This window comes from Myotis lucifugus, unplaced genomic scaffold, assembly GCF_000147115.1.
Source record: "Myotis lucifugus unplaced genomic scaffold, Myoluc2.0 scaffold_146, whole genome shotgun sequence".
Classification (NCBI taxonomy): Eukaryota; Metazoa; Chordata; class Mammalia; order Chiroptera; family Vespertilionidae; genus Myotis; species Myotis lucifugus.
Genome location: NW_005871194.1, coordinates 405082 through 425427, shown reverse-complemented (window position 1 = coordinate 425427; position 20346 = coordinate 405082). Strand labels below are relative to the sequence as shown.

General features: G+C 56.1%; 1 protein-coding gene across 1 annotated transcript; it reads left to right on the top strand.

Annotated features, from left to right (window-relative positions):
* Window positions 1-16245: 16245 nt before the first annotated feature.
* LOC111827285 lies at window positions 16246-17986 on the top strand. Its single transcript, XM_023759078.1, has 3 exons — window positions 16246-16741; window positions 17262-17404; window positions 17562-17986. Exons 1-3 carry the CDS (start codon window positions 16623-16625, stop codon window positions 17984-17986), a joined length of 687 nt encoding a protein of 228 aa, XP_023614846.1. The 5' UTR covers window positions 16246-16622.
* Window positions 17987-20346: the final 2360 nt, after the last annotated feature.

Sequence of the window (20346 nt, the reverse complement as noted above, 5' to 3'; positions counted from 1 at the left end):
GTGGCCGGCTACTATCTCAGGTCCCTCTAGGGCAGCGGTTCTCAACCTGTGGGTCGAGACCCCTTTGGGGATCGAACGACCCTTTCACAGGGGTCGCCTAAATACATCCTGCATATCAGATATTTACATGACGATTCATAACAGAAGCAAAATTACAGTTATGAAGTAGCAACGAAAATAATTTTATGGTTGGGGGTCACCACAACATGAGGAATTGTATTAAAGGGTCGCGGCCTTAGGAAGGTTGAGAAGCACTGCTCTAGGTGATACACACTGCACCTATCTGGGGAAATAATGACCTCCCCCCCCAAATTGTCCTGGGCCTCCTGTGCAGACATTCACACCCACTGGGCTTTTCAACCAGAAGGCTCTGGAGGGAACCCCAAAGTTCCCACCGTGTGGCCATCTCAGAACTCATGACCAAAAGCAAGACTCTCCAGTTCAAGGGATGCCGTGGTGAGTGACAAAACACAGAAGCCCCAGGAGCCTCCTGAGGAAAGAGGCCCCCACCAGCCAACACCGAGCAGCCTTGGAGGCGACCAGGGGCACCTCTCGCGGAGCCCACAGGGGGAGGAACTAGAGATGTACCTTGTGAAGCACCAAATCACAGCCCAGGACTCGGAGGGTCCTGCCGAGGAGCCGGGGGACTGAAACTCCATGTGTTTGGTTAAAAGAAATGCCCCTGTAATTACTCATCTCCGCAGGAACAGCAGCCAATCAACAGAACCCATGACCCAGCTGACGTCTTTTTCCCCACCCTATATAATAAAAGGCTAATATGCAAATTGTCCCCTTGACCGGGAGTTCGACCAGGAGTTCGACCAGGGGGAGGGGCCAGCCAGCCAACCGCCCGCGGCCCCGCCTCCCGGCTCCGATCAGCAATATTGGGGTGGGCCGGCTGGACCCCACCTGTGCACAAATTCGTGCACCGGGCCTCTAGTCTAACATAAATGCACCAGAATCCTGCCCCTCTGGTCAGAGCTGTACGTCTGAGAGACCCATGATGAGGCCTGAATGCTAAAGAGCAACCCTTAGTTTCCCTTCTCTGAAAGCAGCCAAGGATAAACCAGAACCAGCAAGGCTACAGGAGAAGGCAGAAAGCGGCATCAGGAGACTCCACCCTCCTGGCCCACTAGGCTCCGGGGCAGGCACTGATGAGGGCCTCAAGCATGACCACTCAACACTGTCTCACCCCGAGTGGAGCCTGGTTACAATGTTAAAAAAAAAAAAATTAAATGGGAGCTTCCTGATTCCTAGTCCTTCCTTGGGCAAACCTGGAAAATCCCTGGGCTGCTAGGTCACTGGAGCTCCAAGTTCTCCCCTTGCCGGCCCCGCCCGCCCATGGAAAAGCACTGGCATCTCCGCGGCAGGATTGCTTCTCGGGGTCCCTGCTGGGGACCTGTCTGTGTTCCCCACCCACACCCCACGGGGGACTCCCACCTCCCTGGGTTGAGCCCCAACCTCCCTCTCTGGCCCACACCCTTGAACGCCGCCGCCCAAATAACCAAGAAGCCGAGCGTGGCCAGGGGCCAGGAAATTTGCCCTGAAAAGCAGGGAGCCCTTCAGATCCGATGGCTGGCGGCCCGGCTGGGTCACTGCCCAGTGTGCAAAACGAAGGTGAAGGTGGAGGGAGGAGGGGGGGGGGAGGAGCCCCCACACCCGCCGCCTGCGTGACGGCGGAGGGTCAGGTCCAGGGGACACACCGTGGTCCCAAAGCGGGTGTCTCCCAAGTGTGCAGCACGCTCTCCGTGGGACGGCGGGTGCGAGGGGCACACGGGGACCCTCGTGCCTCTTTTCATAGGAGGACACACCTGCCCAGCCAGGGCACACCTGGGCGAGGGGCAGGCCAAGGCTCCAACAGTTGTCCACTGTTCCCCGAGCCGGGAGGCCTGGCAGCCGGCTGCGCACAGACAGGGGGTTTTTCTCCTCGGCGGGGGCCACGCCTGCCCCAGACGCAGATTCCCTCCGTCCAAGGGCTCCGGCCAAGCCCCAGGCTCTGACCACAAAAAGTGCCCTTTTCTTTGGCGGGCTCACCTCAGACGTGAGGGACCGGGGAGCCAAACCGCCTGCGAAAAGGACATCCCAGCACATTTCTCTGCCGTCAGAGGGGCCCTGGCAGGTGGCCACGGGCGGCACGTCCCCGCCCGCCCCCACCTGCCCCCCGGGCTCCAGAATGGCCCCCCTGGCTCCTGCTGGATCGAGGGCAGAGAAGCAGGCAGCTAGAGCTGGTGCTTACTCGGGGCGCTCCGGGCCCACCCGGCACATCTGTGGTGACCGCCCAGCTGCGGAACACAGAGCTCCAGGTGTCGGCCCCTGGGGGCTGCCATACCGCTGCAGGATCTCTGTAACAACACAAAGAAGTAGTAGCAACATCCCTCCCCAGTGCCAGTGCGTGGGGAGACAACAGCCTCTACCAAATCCTCCAACACCCTTCCAGGGGCTGCACCCCAAGGGGGGACAGAGGGACACTCTTCAAACAAGTGCAGGGGGTTTCTTGTGTTAAAAAAAACTGTTTTTGGGGGGGTGGTCACACAGAACCTGGCTGTGGAAGGGAAAGAAAATGCCAGCCCTGTTCCACCGGCGGCAGATTTATGACCACGTTTTAAAGCCTCAAGGACGTCATGAGGACCGGCCCACCCACGGCACGGCCCCCATGGTAAACACGGCGGGGCGCCCGCTCCGCCCTCCCCACACCGGGCGGTGGTCCTCCCCTCTGAACGGCCCTTGTTCCCTCCCCCGGGCTCGGCCGGGTTAACAAGATGCCTGGCTGTCGTCCACGGACAGTCCACGCGCTGGCGGGCGAGCCCTCCAAGACAAACAGGGCCGCTCACGCCTCCGCCATCGGCCGGCAGGCCGCGCAGATGGTAAGAACCACAACAGGGCTTATGGGCTGCCCATCCATTTCTCCATCCACCATCCACCCGACCACTCGAGATCATTGGCTTCCTTCCCCGCCGCCCCCCACCCCTTTCCTTAAGGTACGAACTCGGCACACTGTTGTCAGGCTTGGCGACGCATTTATGCTTTTTGGCCTCCAGATGTGGCTGGGAATAAAAGTAAACACGGGCCGGAGCGACTGCATTTCAGGTCTGTGCCCGCGAGGCTGAATCTGCAGACACCGGGGCCGACGGAGACTCGTTGGGACCCCAGGAGATGGCTTTCCTAAAGGCAGGGGTGCTGTTCAGAGCTGGAAAGAGACACCAAGGCCCCCTGGGAAATTCAGGGTGAGGATTAGAAGGCCAAGATGAGGACCCCTGTTCAGAGAGCTGCGCCGCGCAAACCCCTCTGACCTACGGGGTCACGGGAGCCCTCTGACGACAGCCCTATCGGAGGGAAGAACGTCTTTGGGTCAGAAGAACTGAAAACATGTCCATCATGAGATCGACTTTCTTTGGCCTCATTTATCCAGAAAGAAGAGGCAGGGAGATGATCTGAATCGAAGCAAAGAATCCAGTGTGGACGGATAGGTCCGTCTCTTCCAAACTCACCCCGATCGGTTTTCCTGGGTTTCGTAGGCCAACGGACGTGTGGGGCTTGGGCACCTTTCAAACCCGAAGTCCCGCTCACCTGCCCGTAGAGAGAAGCAGCACAGAAAACAACCCACGCACGTCGGAAAAATGCGACGTGTTAGAAGTTGGCATTTCTTAGGCTTTTCCTTTAGAAGGAAAAAGAGGGGGCGGGGGGGGGGGCCGAGGAGAGAGCGCTAGGCAGATCTGCCCCGAGTGGAATACCGCCTGTCTGCTGGGAGAGCGTATTTGCTTTAGCGAAGCCATAAAACAAAAATTCATAAGGCAGCGGCTTTCTTGGGAGCGACGCAGTGGAAATATTTGTGAAGTCGTGACCAAGTACACAAACTGAAGATGTTTCCCCTGGAAATGGCTTGGGGGGGTGTGGGGGGTGGGGCAGGCCGCCAGGCTGGGCCTGTGTGTTAACGAGGGGGCAGTGGTCACTACAATCGGGCTCTGTTCGGTCCCGGAGAGACACCGAACCACATCTGCCTGGAAACTGGGCCAGGTGAGCCCTGGGGAAGGGCTGTTCAGGGAAGGGCACTCGCACACCCTCGGGATGTCCGTGGGAAGAAAACGACTTGGATTTTTTTTATACGTACAGGTTTTATATCTTGTTTTTTTTGTGTATTTTTTAAAAATATGTTTTTATCGATTTCAGAGAGGAAGGGAGAGGGAGATAGTAACATCAATGATGAGAGAGAATCATCCATCAGCCGCCTCCTGCACGTCCCCGACTGGGGATCGAGCACGCAACCCAGGCATCTGCCCTGACCGGGAACTGAACCATGACCTTCTGGTTCAGAGGTAGATGCTCAACCACTGAGCCACGCTGGGCCGGCTCTAGTTTTGTTTTGTTTTTTAATGAAACTTTAAGACAAACCCTAAAGATTTCCTCCTGTAGAAGAAGTCACAGACTCATCCAAGTACATCATCGTGAAAGGCCGTGATCGGTTCCCCCGCCTCTGCCCTTTATGTCACAGTTGCCACAAGGCATGCAGCTGGCTGGCTCATCTCGTAGACCTAGTGTGTGCATCAGGAGCCTCAAGTGTATTCTTCCACATTTTGGGGGGAGGGGGGGAATCAGATGATAAGATTAATGATGGGAGATGTTAAGGTTTTACATAACAATCTGGATTTCTGGATGGTCCTGAAAAAAAAAATGAGAAGCTCGAGTAACCCCACACCTGTATTCCTACACAGGAACAAGCAGCCAAAGCTGAGAAACAGCTGCTTCTTTGAGGCGAAGTACACACCAACCCGCACCATGCCAAAGCACTAGACTTATTATCCTGGTAAAAACTCATTTCCACCACCTGGTTGCTATCTGATCCCTCTCCTGTGAATGTTACGGGTAGGTGTCGATCTACTAAGCCCCTCCGACCTTTACACGTGGTTTGGTAAAAAGAGGCTCAAAGATAAGAGAGGGCTTAACATCAATATGCCTGGTGCGTTAAGATTTTCCCAGTGCGAACCTGTAGAGCTTCGGGTGACCTGGCAACACTCCCGCGTTCCTTAGATCTTTGCATTACAGGTGTTGCCTAGCAGGTGGCGTGAAGGGACCCAGGACAGCATCCCATACACCAAGCCATCTCTCTCTCCTCTGCCGCTGAGTCACTGTCACACATGGATCACAACAGTCACGCATTCTCAAGTGGCTTCCAAGCTTTCCAGAGGCTCACAATACAGTGCATGTGTGTTTGTGTCGGACACAGGAGTCCGTTTGAAGGAGCTCCCATTGGCCAAATCTGGGATATGATGACCATCAGCATAATTAAGTAATTCGTGAGTTATAGACCAATGAGTAACTAGGCATTCAAGGGCCCGTGCCAACAGTGAATGAACAGATTTATACATGAACAGGGGAGAGGGGAGTCTCTTGCTAACAGCAGAATGCCAAGAACCAAGTGATATATGCTGAGAGAGCATCAGAGTTGGAAAATCACTTACAACCATCACAGTACAGATTGGATCAGGCAAAAACCATCACTCGGTGCCGATTCCAGGAGGAAATGTTGGTGAGGATCTGTGCCTGACCTTAAAGTGTCCCCCTGATAGACTGCTCATGAGTTGCAACGGAGAAAAAACACGCAGTAATCCTACATCGGAGAAACCAGACCGCACCTGTACAGGTGGCCAACGTGAACATCACCGATCGCAGACAGGCAGACACTGGCTGCCTCCAGATGCGACCTGCTATGACAGACAGACACCCCCTCACCTGTCCTACTGTCCGGACACATAACCTCAATCTCGTCACCGGGAAACCTCCAACAGGATGAGAAATTCTCCATGGACCAAATGGAGGAGGCAAGAGAATGGATTCTCTAAAAGTGTCCACGTCGTAAGAAGCAGGAAGTCCATAGAAATGTTCCTGGTTAAAGGAGGCTGAAGAGACACGACAACTCCATGCAACAGCTGACTCAACGGGATTCTTCCCTGGTGGGAAAGTGTGTCACTGAGGACGTTACTGGATCAACAGACAAACCCAAGGCGTGGATGGAGATGACATCCTATCGATGTCAATTCACAAAGGTGCTCGGTGAACTCTCCTTGGACGTCCACACAATTTTCATTAGACACTGACACCTAATTATGGAAGAATATACACTTCTTCTTAGGAAATACACACCGATGTGTTTAGAGGTAAAGGCCCATGTAAGTTACCCTCAAGTGGCTTAGAAAAACAAACCAAACCACAGCCCAGCCGGCGTGGCTCAGTGGTTGAGTGTCAACCTATGAACCAGGAGGACACTCGGCTTGATTCTGGGACAGGGTACATGCCCGGGTTGTGGGCTCGATCCCCAGTGTGGGGCGTGCAGGAGGCAGCCGATCAATGATTCTCTCTCATCACTGATGTTTCCATCTCTCTCTCTCCCTTCCTTCTGAAATCAATAAATTTTTTTTAAATGGACTGAAAAGGGTCCAGGTGAGGATGAGGCATGAACAAGGCAGAGAGGTCATGCGTCTGGCCTCTCTTCCACATGTGCGCCTTGGGGACGGGAGGAGTTAAGTGGGATGCGGGACGTGGCTGGGCAGAGAGGCAGCATAGAAAAGTGAAGGACAGGGAGGCGACATGGGAGAGCGATATTCTGATCCCAGGGGGAGCCCCCGCCCTTGTCTGCATCCCATTCTATCCGCATATCGTTTACCTGGTTTAGTTAGAAACCATGGTTGCAGGAAGCCTGGAGAAATGACTGAAATGCTAGGAGGACACTGTGCCACATGGGGCCACATTTCTGTTTTCTGGGGAACCGGATCCTTTAGCAACAAAGGGTGAGATGACAAGCAGGCCTCGGCTGGCTGTTCCGACAGCCGGATTTGACCTTTATGGGACAAACGAGCTGGCTGCAGCCATGGCCAGGTTCCCAAAGTCACACCAGCTCTGTGGATGCTGGGAGCACCCTCTCCCTCCGGCCAGCTCATGCCCACCCAGCCCTGTCCTCATGCTCCTTCTTCACATCCCATAAGCAACAAGTGATCAACTTCCTCAAAGGATCCAGGAGAAACCTGGTCTAGATGTTGTCTGAGTGGCTGTTTGCTCTCCCATCCACACTTTGGTGCTTCAAGATCATGTAGAGAGGTACTATGCACTAAATGTTGTGTGTCCCTCCTCCAAAAAAATTCGTATGTTGGTATTTGGAGATGGGGTCTTGGGGAGGAATCAGATCATGAGGGTGGGGCCCTCATCATGGGATTAGTGCCCTTATAACAAGAAACGTGAGAGAGCTTGCTTCCCCACCCTCCACCCGCCAACCACGCGGGAATACAATGAGAAGAGAGCCATCTACAAACCACCAAGAGTCTTTCCCAAGAGCATGACCATGCCGGCACCCTGACCTTGAACTTCCCAGCCTCTAGAACTCAAGACATAAATGTTGGCTGTTTAAGCCCTCTCCCTGTCTATGGTATTTTTCTTATAGGAGCCCGAGACACAGAAGGTAAAGGCTTTAGACAGGCACGCGAACAAGACTCAAAGCAACCCACAAAGTCCCATGCCTCAGGACAGCCACACAAGGGTCTCGCGCCACCCAAAGTCCATTCAACCCAAACCTGGTGCACTGTCAGCATGAAAACACACACTCACTCCCGCCCCTCCAGCCCCGAGGTGAAGTATGTTTTCTGACATGATTTACTTAATCTGTGGTAGAGAGTATTTTTGAAAAAATATATTTGTATTGATTTTAGAGAGGAAGAAAGAGGGAGAGAGATAGAAACATCAATGAGGAGAGAGAATCATTGATTGGCTGCCTTCTGCACGCCCCCTACTGGGGATCAAGACCACAACGTGGGCTTGTGCCCTGACCGGGAATCGAACCGTGACCTCCTGGTTCATAGGTCAATGTTCAAGTACTGAGCCACGCCGGCTGGGCAGGGTGGTAGACAGCATTTAAGGGCCAGCAACACAGGGCGCCCCCTCCCCACCTACCTCCGCACACATCTCCGATTAGATCACGTCCCCAGGAGGCAGGACCCCAAAGTCCCACCCACCGTGATCCATGGCAGGTTGAAAGGTCTCTTGACCTGAAGATTTTACTTTTTTGGTTTAACCCTTGGAAAATGATTGAAAAACGGATGTTGGCGCCCTGTAGCTTCTGCCTCCCAAGCCCGCCCTCCTCATTCTTCTTCCTGACACCTCGGCGTGGCTCCGGGCCAGGGCCAGGAGTGTCTGGGATGAGCGCAAAGGAAATACCCCAGCGGCCACAGGCACCCCAGGCTGCTCGCACCATGGTGGTCCCCGCCGAGGCGGTCACGGCCCGCGGCCAGACACCCCTGCTCCGTGTGGCTCTGGCCCTGCCGACCACAGGCGTCTTCAAGCAGGGCCCGTGAAAAGAAGCATTGGTGCAGCTGCACACCCCCCAGCAGGGGAAGCGGGGTCCACAAGGGAAATATTTGCTGAGGGGGACTCCCTGGATTGGCGGGGGGAGGGGGCTTGCCTGCCACGGGGGATTATCATTATTATTCGAAGAAAAGCATTCGCTGCCCTGGAAGCGCTGCCTACAGAGAGTAAAAGAACCGTCACCTTCCCTCTCTCCCAGACGCGCCTGAACTTGAGGTTTGGCTCCGGACACCAAGACCGGGGTGGCCGGGAGAAAGGTGCGCCCCGACGGAGGACCTGGCCAGCTGAGTCCAGCAACTGAGAACTTGAGTCTCCACCCTAACCTCACCTCCACCTCGCTCCCCGCCCGGCCGGGACAGCCGGTGACTCACTTCACCCCTCTTGCTTGGTGGCACCGACCAGTCAAATGTGGGGCTCCTGACCTCCCTCCCAGGGGCGCAGAGAGGTTAGCTCATGCTTATGATGTGCTTTGAAGATGAAAAAGCCCATGCCTCGCAGGGGCTGTCATTAGTGTAACTGCCTGTGAAAAGGAGAGACAGAGATTCCCATCTCCGCCTAATGAGCAGCTGGGAGCAGCCGGGAGCCAGAGGCAGGCCGCCGGTCCTGGCGGGCAGTTCCTCTCCGCGGCTCGGACTCACGCCCATGGCAGCGAGGCAGCGGTTCCCAAGTCTGGGCTGAGGCACATTCACAGGGGTGCCCGGTTATATCTCAGGGAGCGCGCTGACGGCACAAACTAGCCTCAAACCCCAGAGGGAGGGAGCAACTCCCTTTCATCCTGCCGATGACACTGGAGGGGGAAGGGTCTGTGGGGAGCGGGGCGTAGCCGTGCCCCTGACGTCTCTCCAGGTGCTGACCGCCCTTCGGTGTCAAGAGAAAGAGAACCTCAAGCCCAGAGGACAGGAGCATCGACCCAGAATTTATAAACATGGTTTTGAGTCCATGTGCTTAGTATTTTTATATTCACTTTGCACGGGCAGTGGCCCTGGTTCACTCCATTTCATTTTAAAATAAGGATTCTTTAAACAAGAGTCTGTCCACCTCGGCCCCAGTGGCATTTGGGGCTGGGCAATTCTATGCGGCAGGGGCTGGCCTGTGTCGTAGGATGTTCGGCAGCATCCCTGGCCTCACCCACCCACGAGATGCAGGTGACATTCCTCTCACCCCAGTGGTGACAACCAAAAATGTCCCCAGAAATTGTCCAAGGTCTCCAGAGGGCAACCCCCCTCTTTTGTTGAGAACGATTACTTTTAAATCAATACATTTTTTAAAAAAAACTTAAGCCCGGACAGCAAGGCTCAGTGGTTGAGCCTCGGTCTATGAACCAGGAGGTCACGGTTCGATTCCGGGTCAGGGCACATGCCCAGGTTGCAGGCTTGATCCCCAGTGTGGGGCCTGCAGGAGGCAGCTGGTCAATGATTCTCTCTCATCATTGATGTTTCTCTCTCTCTCTCCCTCTCCCTTCCTCTCTGATATCAATAACAATATATATTTTAAAAAGCTTAAATAGATTTAAATAGTAAACGTTGTACTGAAATGGCTCTAGCTTGGGAAAAGCTGTAACAGAGAAGCATTCTTGCCCACGTCTGCTCCAGCTCCCATGTAAGGTCCCCAGGGCAGGCAGGCCTCGGTCCTGGGCCCCTCGCACCCAAATACCATCATTCCAGAAGGCTCTGCCGGGCGCTGACGGGTGGACAAGAGTTTCACCATGTCTGAGTCACCAACAAGAATGTCAGAAACCATTTCTATTTCAGGCCTTTCCCCAGGGGTCATGCCCCGCGTATCAGATCTCCAGAACTCAGGGGATACCTGCTTGTCAAGACCGGCGTACCTGCCTGGGAGCCAGGAAAAGAATGAGGTTGGGACAGTCATCGGGGAGCATGGGTGGGGCCCGTTCAGAAATGCTTTGGGAAGTGCTTCCCAGACCTCCCAGTTCTCTCTTCCAGTGGAGACACGGGGGCCCAGGACGCACGGATCGGTGGTGAGTGCGGGACAGACTCAGTCTGCAGCAGGCAGGCCCAGCCCGGCCTCCTTCACGATGAACGTCTCCAGCACGCACTGTACTGGGCCTGGCAACACGCCGACAGAAAATGTGACCGAGACCCAACATAGGAGGCGAAGGCTTATAAAGGGGCTGCTTTGAACATTCAAAAATCAGCGGCAGCAAAACTATTTAAACAAAATAATGAAAACCTGCCCTGGCAGCCACCCAGCAGGCAGGAGGAAAGCCGGTCCCATCGCCAACGCCAGCCCAGCACCCACCAGGTGCCATCAAGGCTCCTTGGCACGGCTCCCCCCACCATACCTGGCTTTCCCGGGATGTGTTCGTTCTCTCTCTCTCTCTCTCTCTCTCTCTCTCTCTCTCTCTCTCTCTCCTGGCATTTTCATTCCTCACCTCCTTGTCCTGAGATCACAAGGAAGTTACACGGCCAAACTTCCTGGTTCATGCAAAGTTAATGCTGTCAATTACAGAGACACGGGGGCGGGGCGGGGGGGATCATCTGATTTGGAGGCTTGGTGTCCGCTCTGCCCGAAACACTTCTCTGTCCCAGAGACCAGCGCCGGGCACTCCTAACAAAGTCACAGCCCACCAAAGGAGCCTCTTTGGGCCATTGGCAGACAGGATCCGAGAGAACCGACAGAACCAGAACCTGGCTCCCTGGGCTGCAGAGGGTGCAGGCCTGGGAAGCAAGGTTTGCTGTACCCACAGCAAAGATGCCGGTAAGAACATCCCCCTGACCCACTCCCCGTGTTTACGAGGCCTTTACGGGTTCCTAAGGACCTACATGGACATGGTCTCCTTTGATGATGGACACAAATTCCCCAGAATGGACCAAGGTGATGCAGGCCCCAAACGAAGCCCCCCCAAAAACCACATCTGTCCCTGAGAGGAGCGGCAGCCCTGGTGGCGGGAGGGCGAGGCGGGTTTTATCATCTGATAAAAATTGCTGGTTGGCAGTTTTATGCTCCCTTGCTCACCCTAATATAAAAAATAGCTCTGCTCCCGGGCGCTCAGGTAGGTAAACCCGATGACTCGGAAGGATGCTTATGGAAGAGTTCGTCTCTCGTGCCAGACGCGTGGGGACAGCTCGGGTGTCCGTCACCAGGAGAGTGGACGCACGGAGGCCACTGAATGCTCTTTGCCCTTTGCCCTTTGCCCCTGCCTAGAGCAGGAGCTGGCAAACCTTCCCTGACAAAGGCCAGATACTTCTTAGGTTTGCGGGCCCTGCGATCACTGTCCCAGCTATTTCCTCCGGCCGCAGGGGTGAGGGAGCAGCCAATGACAACACGGAAACGCAGGGGTGTGTCCGAGCGCCAATCAAAGTCTATTTACAAAAATGAGGGGCCGCTCAGCCGAGGACCATGGCCTGGTGATCGCTGGCCTGGAACATTCTTCCCCAGGTGCACCTGCCTGGGCTCCGTTCGAACGTTAGCTCCTGAGAAAGCCTGTGCTGGTCACGCGCCTCACCGCACGTCCATCCCTCTCTGTGTTTTTCATAGCACTTGTCCCTTCCGGATGTTTCTTATCTGGTGACAGCCTGCTTTCTCTCCAGCGACGGAGGGCAAAGGTCCTTTTCTCCTGGGTTGTCCACGACTGGCCTCCGGCACGTAGTAGGCGCTCAGTGAATGCCTGTGGGTGGAGGGGTGAGCGGCTGCCTCATCCGTCTGGGCCTGTCACCCAGCAATGCAGGCGGCTCAACTTCAGGGCCAGGGAGATGGCAGAGGGTCAGCCAGGTTACCAGACCACCTCCCGCCCAGGGAGCCTGCGTGCAAAACCACCTCGCACTCGGGGTTGGTTCTGTGTTTGGTTTTTTCCCCCCTGTCTTTCTAGAATGTCCAGGGCGTCTGGACAGTGGCCCACTCCTCAGTACCAGCCCCAGGTCATTGCTCTGGGCTGCGGCAGAGCAGGTCCCCCTGAGCCAACAGCCTTTTCTCCTGGGATAGGCCAGCCCCTTCAGAACATTCCGGAGGACTTGGAGAGGGAGAAAAAAAAAAGCAGCAGCCAATGCACCTTTCAACAGCGAGGAACATCCACCCCTCTCACCCCTCTCCGTCCCGCCGTGGTGGGTGGTGTTTGCTTCCTACGCTCCAAACCGGTTTCTCGGCGCTGACACAGTGAAACCAGCCTTCCTGACCCCCGGGCTGTTCACCAAGCCAGAAGCCTGCACCATCGCAGCCCAAGCGGATAGTAACCCCCGGCCTCCCCCTCCCTGTGACTCACAGCCAGGCTCTCTCCACTGACAGTCCACGGACCTGCTGTTCCCTCCTCCCCAGGCCACAGGGAGACCAGACACCATTGCCGGCTGCGAAGGAAGAGACTCCCACCTCATCCACGCAGGAACCGCACGCACGGCGGCTCTGCCCTGCGGGGCCTCGGGCGGGACTCCGGTCCCGGTGCTCCCCGAGGCCGCCCTCTCCTTTTCCGCCTCCCGCTCCCCTGGACGCGGCCCCGAGGATCCAGGCAGCCCAGGCCCCCAGCCAGCGCTCGGGTTCCATGTAAGAGTTTGCGGCCACACTTTCCGTCCAACCGGTTCTGCCCTTTATTTTTGTTTCTGGGAGGATTATCGCCATGGTGATGGCCAGGTGACCAGGACAGGAGGGGGAAGAAACCCACCTGCATTCAGCCCTTAATCCCTCAGAGCTTGTGGGAAAGCCTCCAGAGATGAGAGCCTGCTCCTGGCTCCGTACCTAGTGCTTCGTACCTAGCGCTTCGTACCAATCGAGAGACAGAAAACACTGGGACACAGCCGAGCCGGGGCCCGCGGGCGGCTCTCCTGGAAGGAAAGGCCTCGGGTCCGGGGGTCCCGGGCAGCGACTCCGCACACCACTCTGCACAAGTAGCCGGCGCGACACGGTTATGTTTTCAGAAAGCGTGTGGCAGGAAGGAAGCAGGAAGCCACGTCTGTGATTAGGAGGGGAAAGAAAGTGGTCTGCAAATGTGATTCTGATAACCCTCCGTGATCCCAGGATCACCGCGGCAGGAGCGCCTCCCGCCCGGGCGGCAAGGGTCTCTTCCCCGAGCCGTGCCCACGACGTGGCCATTCTATCTGCGCCCGACCCGGAGTGGGTGGGGGGGTGGAGGACACAAAACCCAGGGTATGGGCAGGAGCTTGGCACCCCGTCCACCAGCCTCCTCTCTGCCTCTGAGGAACTCGAAGGCCCCCAAAGCTACACGTATCCACCAAGAACACGAGGAAGGGAGGGGTTCATTAGAAACACCCAGCGCCCAGGCTACCGTGAGCCTCCCCGGAGGTGCCCACAGGGGCTGTCCACGCCTCCACGGGGCACGGTCAGCCGCAGTGAATCGAGTTCCTAGCCATGAACCTGTAACTGTGCTTCACTGTTTCGAGGGAGCTTTGTTTTGCTTTGTGGACTAGCAAGCGCTGGGCATAGTTACACAGCAAACCTGAGGGGCCTGTGGGCACCCTCACCCCCATCATGTCCCCACCCGTGTGCCACCAGCCGCACTGGAGCCTCCCTCAGCGCCCTGTGCTCTCACTTTGTTGCTGAGGAGGCCTGCACCGATTCCCCCCGTCTCGGCTGGATTCTCCAGAGGAGATTCTGTTTCAAGGGCTCTCTTGTTCTTATGGCCCAGAAAGACAGGGACAAGCCAGTAAGAGAAAAGGATTTTATAAAAATATGAAGGAACGGTTAGCCCTGGCCGGTGTGGCTCAGTTAGTAGGAGCGTCATCCCGTACACTGAAAGGCTGTGAGTTCGAGTCCCGGTCAGGACACATACCTAGGTTGCAGGTTCGAGCCCTGGTCAGGGTGAGTATGAGAAGCAACCGGTCGATATTTCTCTCTCTCTCTCTCTCTCTCTCTCTCTCTCTCTCTATAAAAACACATCACTGGGTAAGGAACAGATGGATAGATAGATAATAAATAAGTAAATGATAAAAGAAAGGTTTGATTGTGGCTGGTGACAGTGTGAAGGAATGGTGGCTGGTGGCAGGCAGTTCGATGTGCTCTGTGTGCGCATCGGGTCTGCAAGTGCAGGCAGCGGCGAGAGGCTGCCACAAGGCCTGTTCCTCCTCTGAGGAGCCGTCCACGCGGTAGGGAGGCCTGATGGGCCAATTCATCTGGAAAACGTTGCCAGGACCCAAAGGCTGAGGCCGGGGAGAAAGGGAGGCGACGGCACAGGCCTGGCCCTGCCTCTCTGAGATCACTGACAGGGGGCTGCCCTCTACCCACACGGCGGGAGCGTGCGCGCCAAGTGAGGAGACGTCGCGGTTGAAGAGGGGCTGTTTCGTGCAAATCGTGGGTTTGGAGCAGGACTTTGTGGGGAGAGAGTCTTTGAGGAAAACGCCAGGACGGCTACAGACAGGCGGGCCGTCCATCAGCGCGCCCTCCTCCGTCTCCGTCCTGCAGACGAGCGCCCACCACCCTCAAGGGACACGGAGGCAGGAGCTAAGACGAGGTCCCAGAATGGATGAGACACATCCTTTAAAACACATGCACCCATGCATGCACACAGGTAACATACACATGCATGTGCACGCATGCACACGTGTACACGCTCACACAGGCACACACATCCACACAGACATACACGGGGAGGTTTGGAGCCCGTCTCCTTTGCCGGGGACGTTTCTCACGGGGCTGGGTGTTACCCATGGGACCGCGTCCCGTCTCCCCGACTCTGGCTCCCCTGGGAATGTGAGCGGTCGGCGAGCGGGGAGCCACTGAAGGGTGATTCATCGGCGTGCTCAGCCAGGTCACCCGTGGATTAGCGGTTTCTGCCCATGACTCAGTCTCCTCCCCGGGCCCGTCCCCACGGCTGATGCAGGCCTGCTGGCTGCTGCCACCGTGCCAGGTGGGCGTTGGCCGAGACCAGCTTCACGCTGCCCGGCCGTCTCTCCTTCGCCCTCCCGGGCACACGCAGGGAGTGGGCGCAGAGATGGAGGGGGGCACAGTGGGCAAGGGAAAAGGGCAGGAAAAAAGTTCCCTCCGTTGACAAGGTCAAAGCTGAGCTCCAGGGTCACCCACCAGCGACGCTGCCGTCAGCTTCCCCTGCTCAACCTCAGCCCCAGGCGCTGCCCCCTCGGCGCTTGGCGACTTTGCACATTCAAGGGTCCCGGCTGCCTCATCTTTTCCAGAACCAGGTGGGAGGAGGCAGAGCACAGAGAGACGCACCCGACAGGTGAAGTCAAACGGGCTCCCTGAGCAATGCTGCTTTTACAGGGACCCCGCTTGTAAAGAGGAGGGGGTGGGGGGGTGGGAGGGCCCCCTGCCCCTCCCACCCCCACCCCCTGGAACTGGCCCATTCGACAACCTGGGGGGTTGTTCTTTAAAGGAACAGGCGTCCCCTGCACACGCCTGCAGCTGGCTGTCCTGAAACTCAGTTCGTTTCTGAAAAAATGGCACGGACATCCCTGTAGGGTTTCGGACATCCCTGTAGGGTTTCCAGAACGCAGACCCGGCTTCCCCTTCTCTTACGTTAAAGCAGAAAGCTCTATCGTCTTCTCTGACCATCGTTGGGCTTTATTCCAGGCAGCACTACGCCCTGTGGTTCTTGCCTAGGTCCCAACAGCCACCCTCCCTGGCTAATACTCAGTCATCTAGAACCCGGATGGCACACTTTCCCTGCCAAGGGCCATATGGTGACTATTTTCAACCCTGTGGGCCGTAGGGTCCCCATCGCAACCGGCCTGCCACACCCAGGCTGTGGGGGAGCAGCCACGGGCAATCTGCGGACAGATGGGCTTGGCTAGGCTCCAATAAAACTTTATTGGTGGACGCCACTGAAATGTCAATTTCACATCATCTTGCACGTGTCACAAAATAATACCTTTAAAATCAACCTTTAGGCCCGGCCCAGGAACCAAGAGGTCACCAGTTTGATTCCTGGTCAGGGCACATGCCAGGGTTGTGGGCTCCATCCCCAGTAGGGGGTGTGCAGGAGGCAGGCGATCAATGATGTTCCTCTCTCATCAATGTTTCTCTCTCTCTCTCTCTCTAAAAAAATCAATAAAAACATTTTTTTAAAAATCAACGTTTAGTGTGAAACCGATTCTCAGCCTGTGGACGGTGCCGAGGGCCACCCTTTGCCAACCCCGGTCTATAATCAAATATTTAAAAGGAAACCCTCCGTGAGGTCACTGTGTTTTGAAAGAAATATATGAATAGTGATAATAACAGCAAACATTTATGGAGCACTCATGACGGGACAGGGCTGGACGTGGAAAGCTCCTTTTTGTTTGCGCCTGTAGGCACACAGGAGGTAGGTAGAGACCACCCCTGTGTTTGCAGATGGGGAAACTGAGGCTGGTGCGCGTACCATGAGCTCATGGAGCGAGGCTCTGAACCCGGACAGAGACGTGAGCTCAGCATCCTTCAACCACAGACTGTGCATTAAGAAGGAGGTGATGGGAAGAAGGTTTGACAAGCCTCGGGGTTGGTATGATTCCTTCAGAAAAACCACACATCGGGGCCAGCCTGGAGGAGGGACAACTCCTTCCCAAATGTTCCCCAAAGTGAGACTCCAAGAACCATCGAGCACCAGGCAAAGGAGGAGGACGGTGCATTTTACAAAGCGGCCCCTCGTGTGTGGGTCACAGAGAAGGGAGGGGCAGGTTGCAGGGGCAGGAGCCAGTTCATTGTCCCCCAGCCCTGACGTCCTCCCCCAGGACACCCAGAACTAGGGCCCTGCCTCACTCACAACCCCCAGGCCTCTGCCTCCAGCCTCTCTCATCTCCTGAAACCACCGTTTCTGTCTTTCTCCAGCTCAGCCCTCCCCACCGCCAGCCTCCACCGTCCAGACCGCCTGCAAAGGCCCTCAGCACTGAACTCCCTTCTGCCGCCACCCAGACAGAATTCCATTCCGCACGGGGGAGGGGGAGAGGGTGCCCAGGGAAGAGAGCTGGGTGGCTGCTCTCAGTGCCGTTCAGGCCCGCTGCCCGATTTCTTTTCCATCCCAGGCACCAGGGCACATCTGGTGGAAGAGCACTCCTTGGCCGCCACTGGGCCCACCACACCCGGCGGGAAGCCACGGATCCTGGATCTAAACCGAGCAGAGCGAGAGCGAGCTGGCTGCTGGAGCGGGGCTCTGCCCTGCAGACACGTACGCGGGGTTCCTAACCCCCCGGGAAAAGGAGGCCCGAACCACGGGGGCTCCAAGAGGCCACGGGGCAGGAGGCAAGCTCTCATTATGTAAAACACGCGGCTTCCCCTGGCTCTGCAGCCTGCTAGCAATTTCGTATCCGGTGTGGGGATTCCAGGAACATCTGCGACTGCCTTTGGCCCAGCCACACATGTGCAAGCCCCAGGGCTCGGCCGTGCCCCTACCTGCCGGCGCCCTGTCATTAGCCCTGAACTGGGCGGCGAACCGTATAAAACCTGGGCCTGCGACCCCGCCTGCCGGGTGCCACCGCCCTGCCCCGTCCCGCTCGAACCAGAGGCACAAAGACCAGGCAGCGTTCCTGCGGTGAGAACCTGCGGCTCCCGGGGCTTGTTGGGGCAGCCGAGTCCTCTCACCACACGGACGGCCCCCTCCCGGCCTCCCCTTTCATGCCGGCTTTTCTGTGGCGAGGTCAAGGGAGGCCGGGAGGAAAAAAGAGAGGTGCAACTGAGGTCCAGGTTCCTGGAAGAGGCTCGAGCTCGCTTGGTTCCATTCGGGGCAACCCGGGCCGGGGGGGTGGGGTGAGGGGGGGGAGGGCGTTCAGATCAGAAAATGACTCTTTGGGATCCAAGCACTCAAAATGCCAGATAGTCATCCTAGGAGCCAGCCACCTTCTCTCCACTCTCTGAGCCTCCATCTGTAAAATGGGGTCAAAACAGAGCCTCCCATATTGTTGTTCGATGAACTGACTTAAGCGATGCATGTAATACATTTAGAAGAGCGTGTGGCTTGCTGTCCAAAACAGACCTGTGGTTATGAATATATTTATTCTCCATCCCCATCCCTATTATAAAACCCTGTCCTTCTTCCACAAGCCTGTGTACCCCTAAATTCACCTGTGTCCCCCCATGGCTCATCAGCCTCCACCTCCCTTGTCACAGCTGTGCCTCGGGGTCTGGCCTCACCCTCTCCTCTCCTCCATCTCCCAGCTCTCCCCCTATGGGCCCACCCCCAGGCCACTTCTTTCCTGGGAGTAGATGCGCACCCCCGGGGTTCCAGGGTCAGTGGCACAGGGAGTCTGATTTTTAGAGAGAGAGGAAGGAGGAAAGAGAGACATGGATTTGTTGTTCTACTTAGGTATGCATTCATTGGTTGATGCTTGTGCCCTGACCAGGGATCAAACCTGCAACCTTGGCGTATTAGGACGATGCTCTAACCAAGTGAGCTACCCGGCCAGGGCAACTACAATCTCTTTCGAGCCAATTCACCTTCCACATGACAAGAGTGAGGCCCAGAGAGGGCAGGTGTTTTGTCCAAAGTCACACAGCTCTTTTGGGGGCGAGGAGTGAGGTAGTAGAATCTACCTCCAAACTGGCCACTGCACCTGCACCTCCACCTTCCAGAGAGGGGTCCGCAGCCCCCTGAAGGAAAGAACGCGCACACACCCCGTGGTCACCCCAACTCCGCGCCTGGTTCCCTCATTCAGCTCGTGACCTTCAGCGGGTCACTCAAGGCCTCCTCTAAGGCGGAGGGGGAGTGAAGAAGGAATCAGGAGGTGAGAGGCACAGACAGACCCCGGGTGGTGGCGGAAGACCCTCGGCTCCATCCTCAGTCATCCCACACCTTCAAGGGAAGCTGGGGATCCAGAATTCCACATGAAATACCCACCATTTAAATATGGGCAACTAGCCCAACCGGCGTGGCTCAGTGGTGGAGCATCGACCTATGAACCAGGAGGTCACAGTTCGATTCCCGGTCAGTGCACATGCCCAGGTTGTGGGCTCAATCCCCAGTGGTGGGGGGTTCAGGAGGCAGCTGATCAATGATTCTCTCTCATCATTGATGTTTCTCTCTCTCTCTCTCCCTCTCCCTTCCCCTCTGAAATCAATAAAAATATGTTTTAAAAATTTAAATAAATATGGGCAACTAACTTTAGCACAAGGTATTAATGCAAAACCAACACCCACCCATTCCCAGGCCCAGGGGCCCTCCGTTGGTGAATTCGCCTCTTAGGAATGACTTTCTGGGTGAAAGATCCGCTCACAGGACAGAGAAGCCAGGTCCGAGGTCCTGGGCCCATCAAGAAATTGGGTCTGAAAAGAAGCTTTCCAGTATAAAACACAACTTCTAGCAACGGGGCAATTTCAAACGTCCTAAACGGACCCCCTTCTCGCAGCCCTCCCGCCCACACTGGGGCTCCGGATGAGGGCGTGCTGGGGAAATCGGACAGGAGAAAGGTACCAGCCGCGTCTCTGTAATGAAACTCCTCCAATGCTCTCCTTAAGTAACCGGTCCTGATTTGAGAAGAATAATGACGACAATAAATTAAAGAGAGACGCCCCAGCGGCTCCCAGCTCGGGGTTGCTCGCTCGTGGAACATCCCGGAAGGCAGACAAGACGTCAGGGGGAGACGTGACCCTGGCTATCGGGGCCGGCCCATCTCCCGCGTCCCTCCGCATCCCGCCCATAAAACAATTTGATTTACGGAGACACCGGGAGGGACCTCTCGCTTCCCCTCTGCAGAATTTATTCCTCTTTAATGGGCTGCCAGGCCTCCCCACTTCCTTCTAATCGCTTCCTCTCCTGTGGGCTCACCCTCCCCTTCTCCAAGGGATGCTCCGCGTCTGTCCTGTGGCAAGGTCTGACTCTATTGACTAGCCTAATTTATACTCTCTGTGTCTGAGTTATATTGGAGGGCTCACATTCACTACAGGAGTTCTCTCTAAGCCAGTGTGTGCATCTCAGGAGAATATCTGCTTCATAGGTGTGTATCTTGCCACATTACTACGTTGATGATATTGAACATGTCAGAGAGTGTTTGAGGTGCCTCTTCCTGGAGCACCTGACTCACTGGGATTTCAAAAGTGCTACATCAAAGGGGACAAAATGACTGTGAGTACCATATGTATAAAATTACTTACTGACAGTTCAGAATTCTATGTACT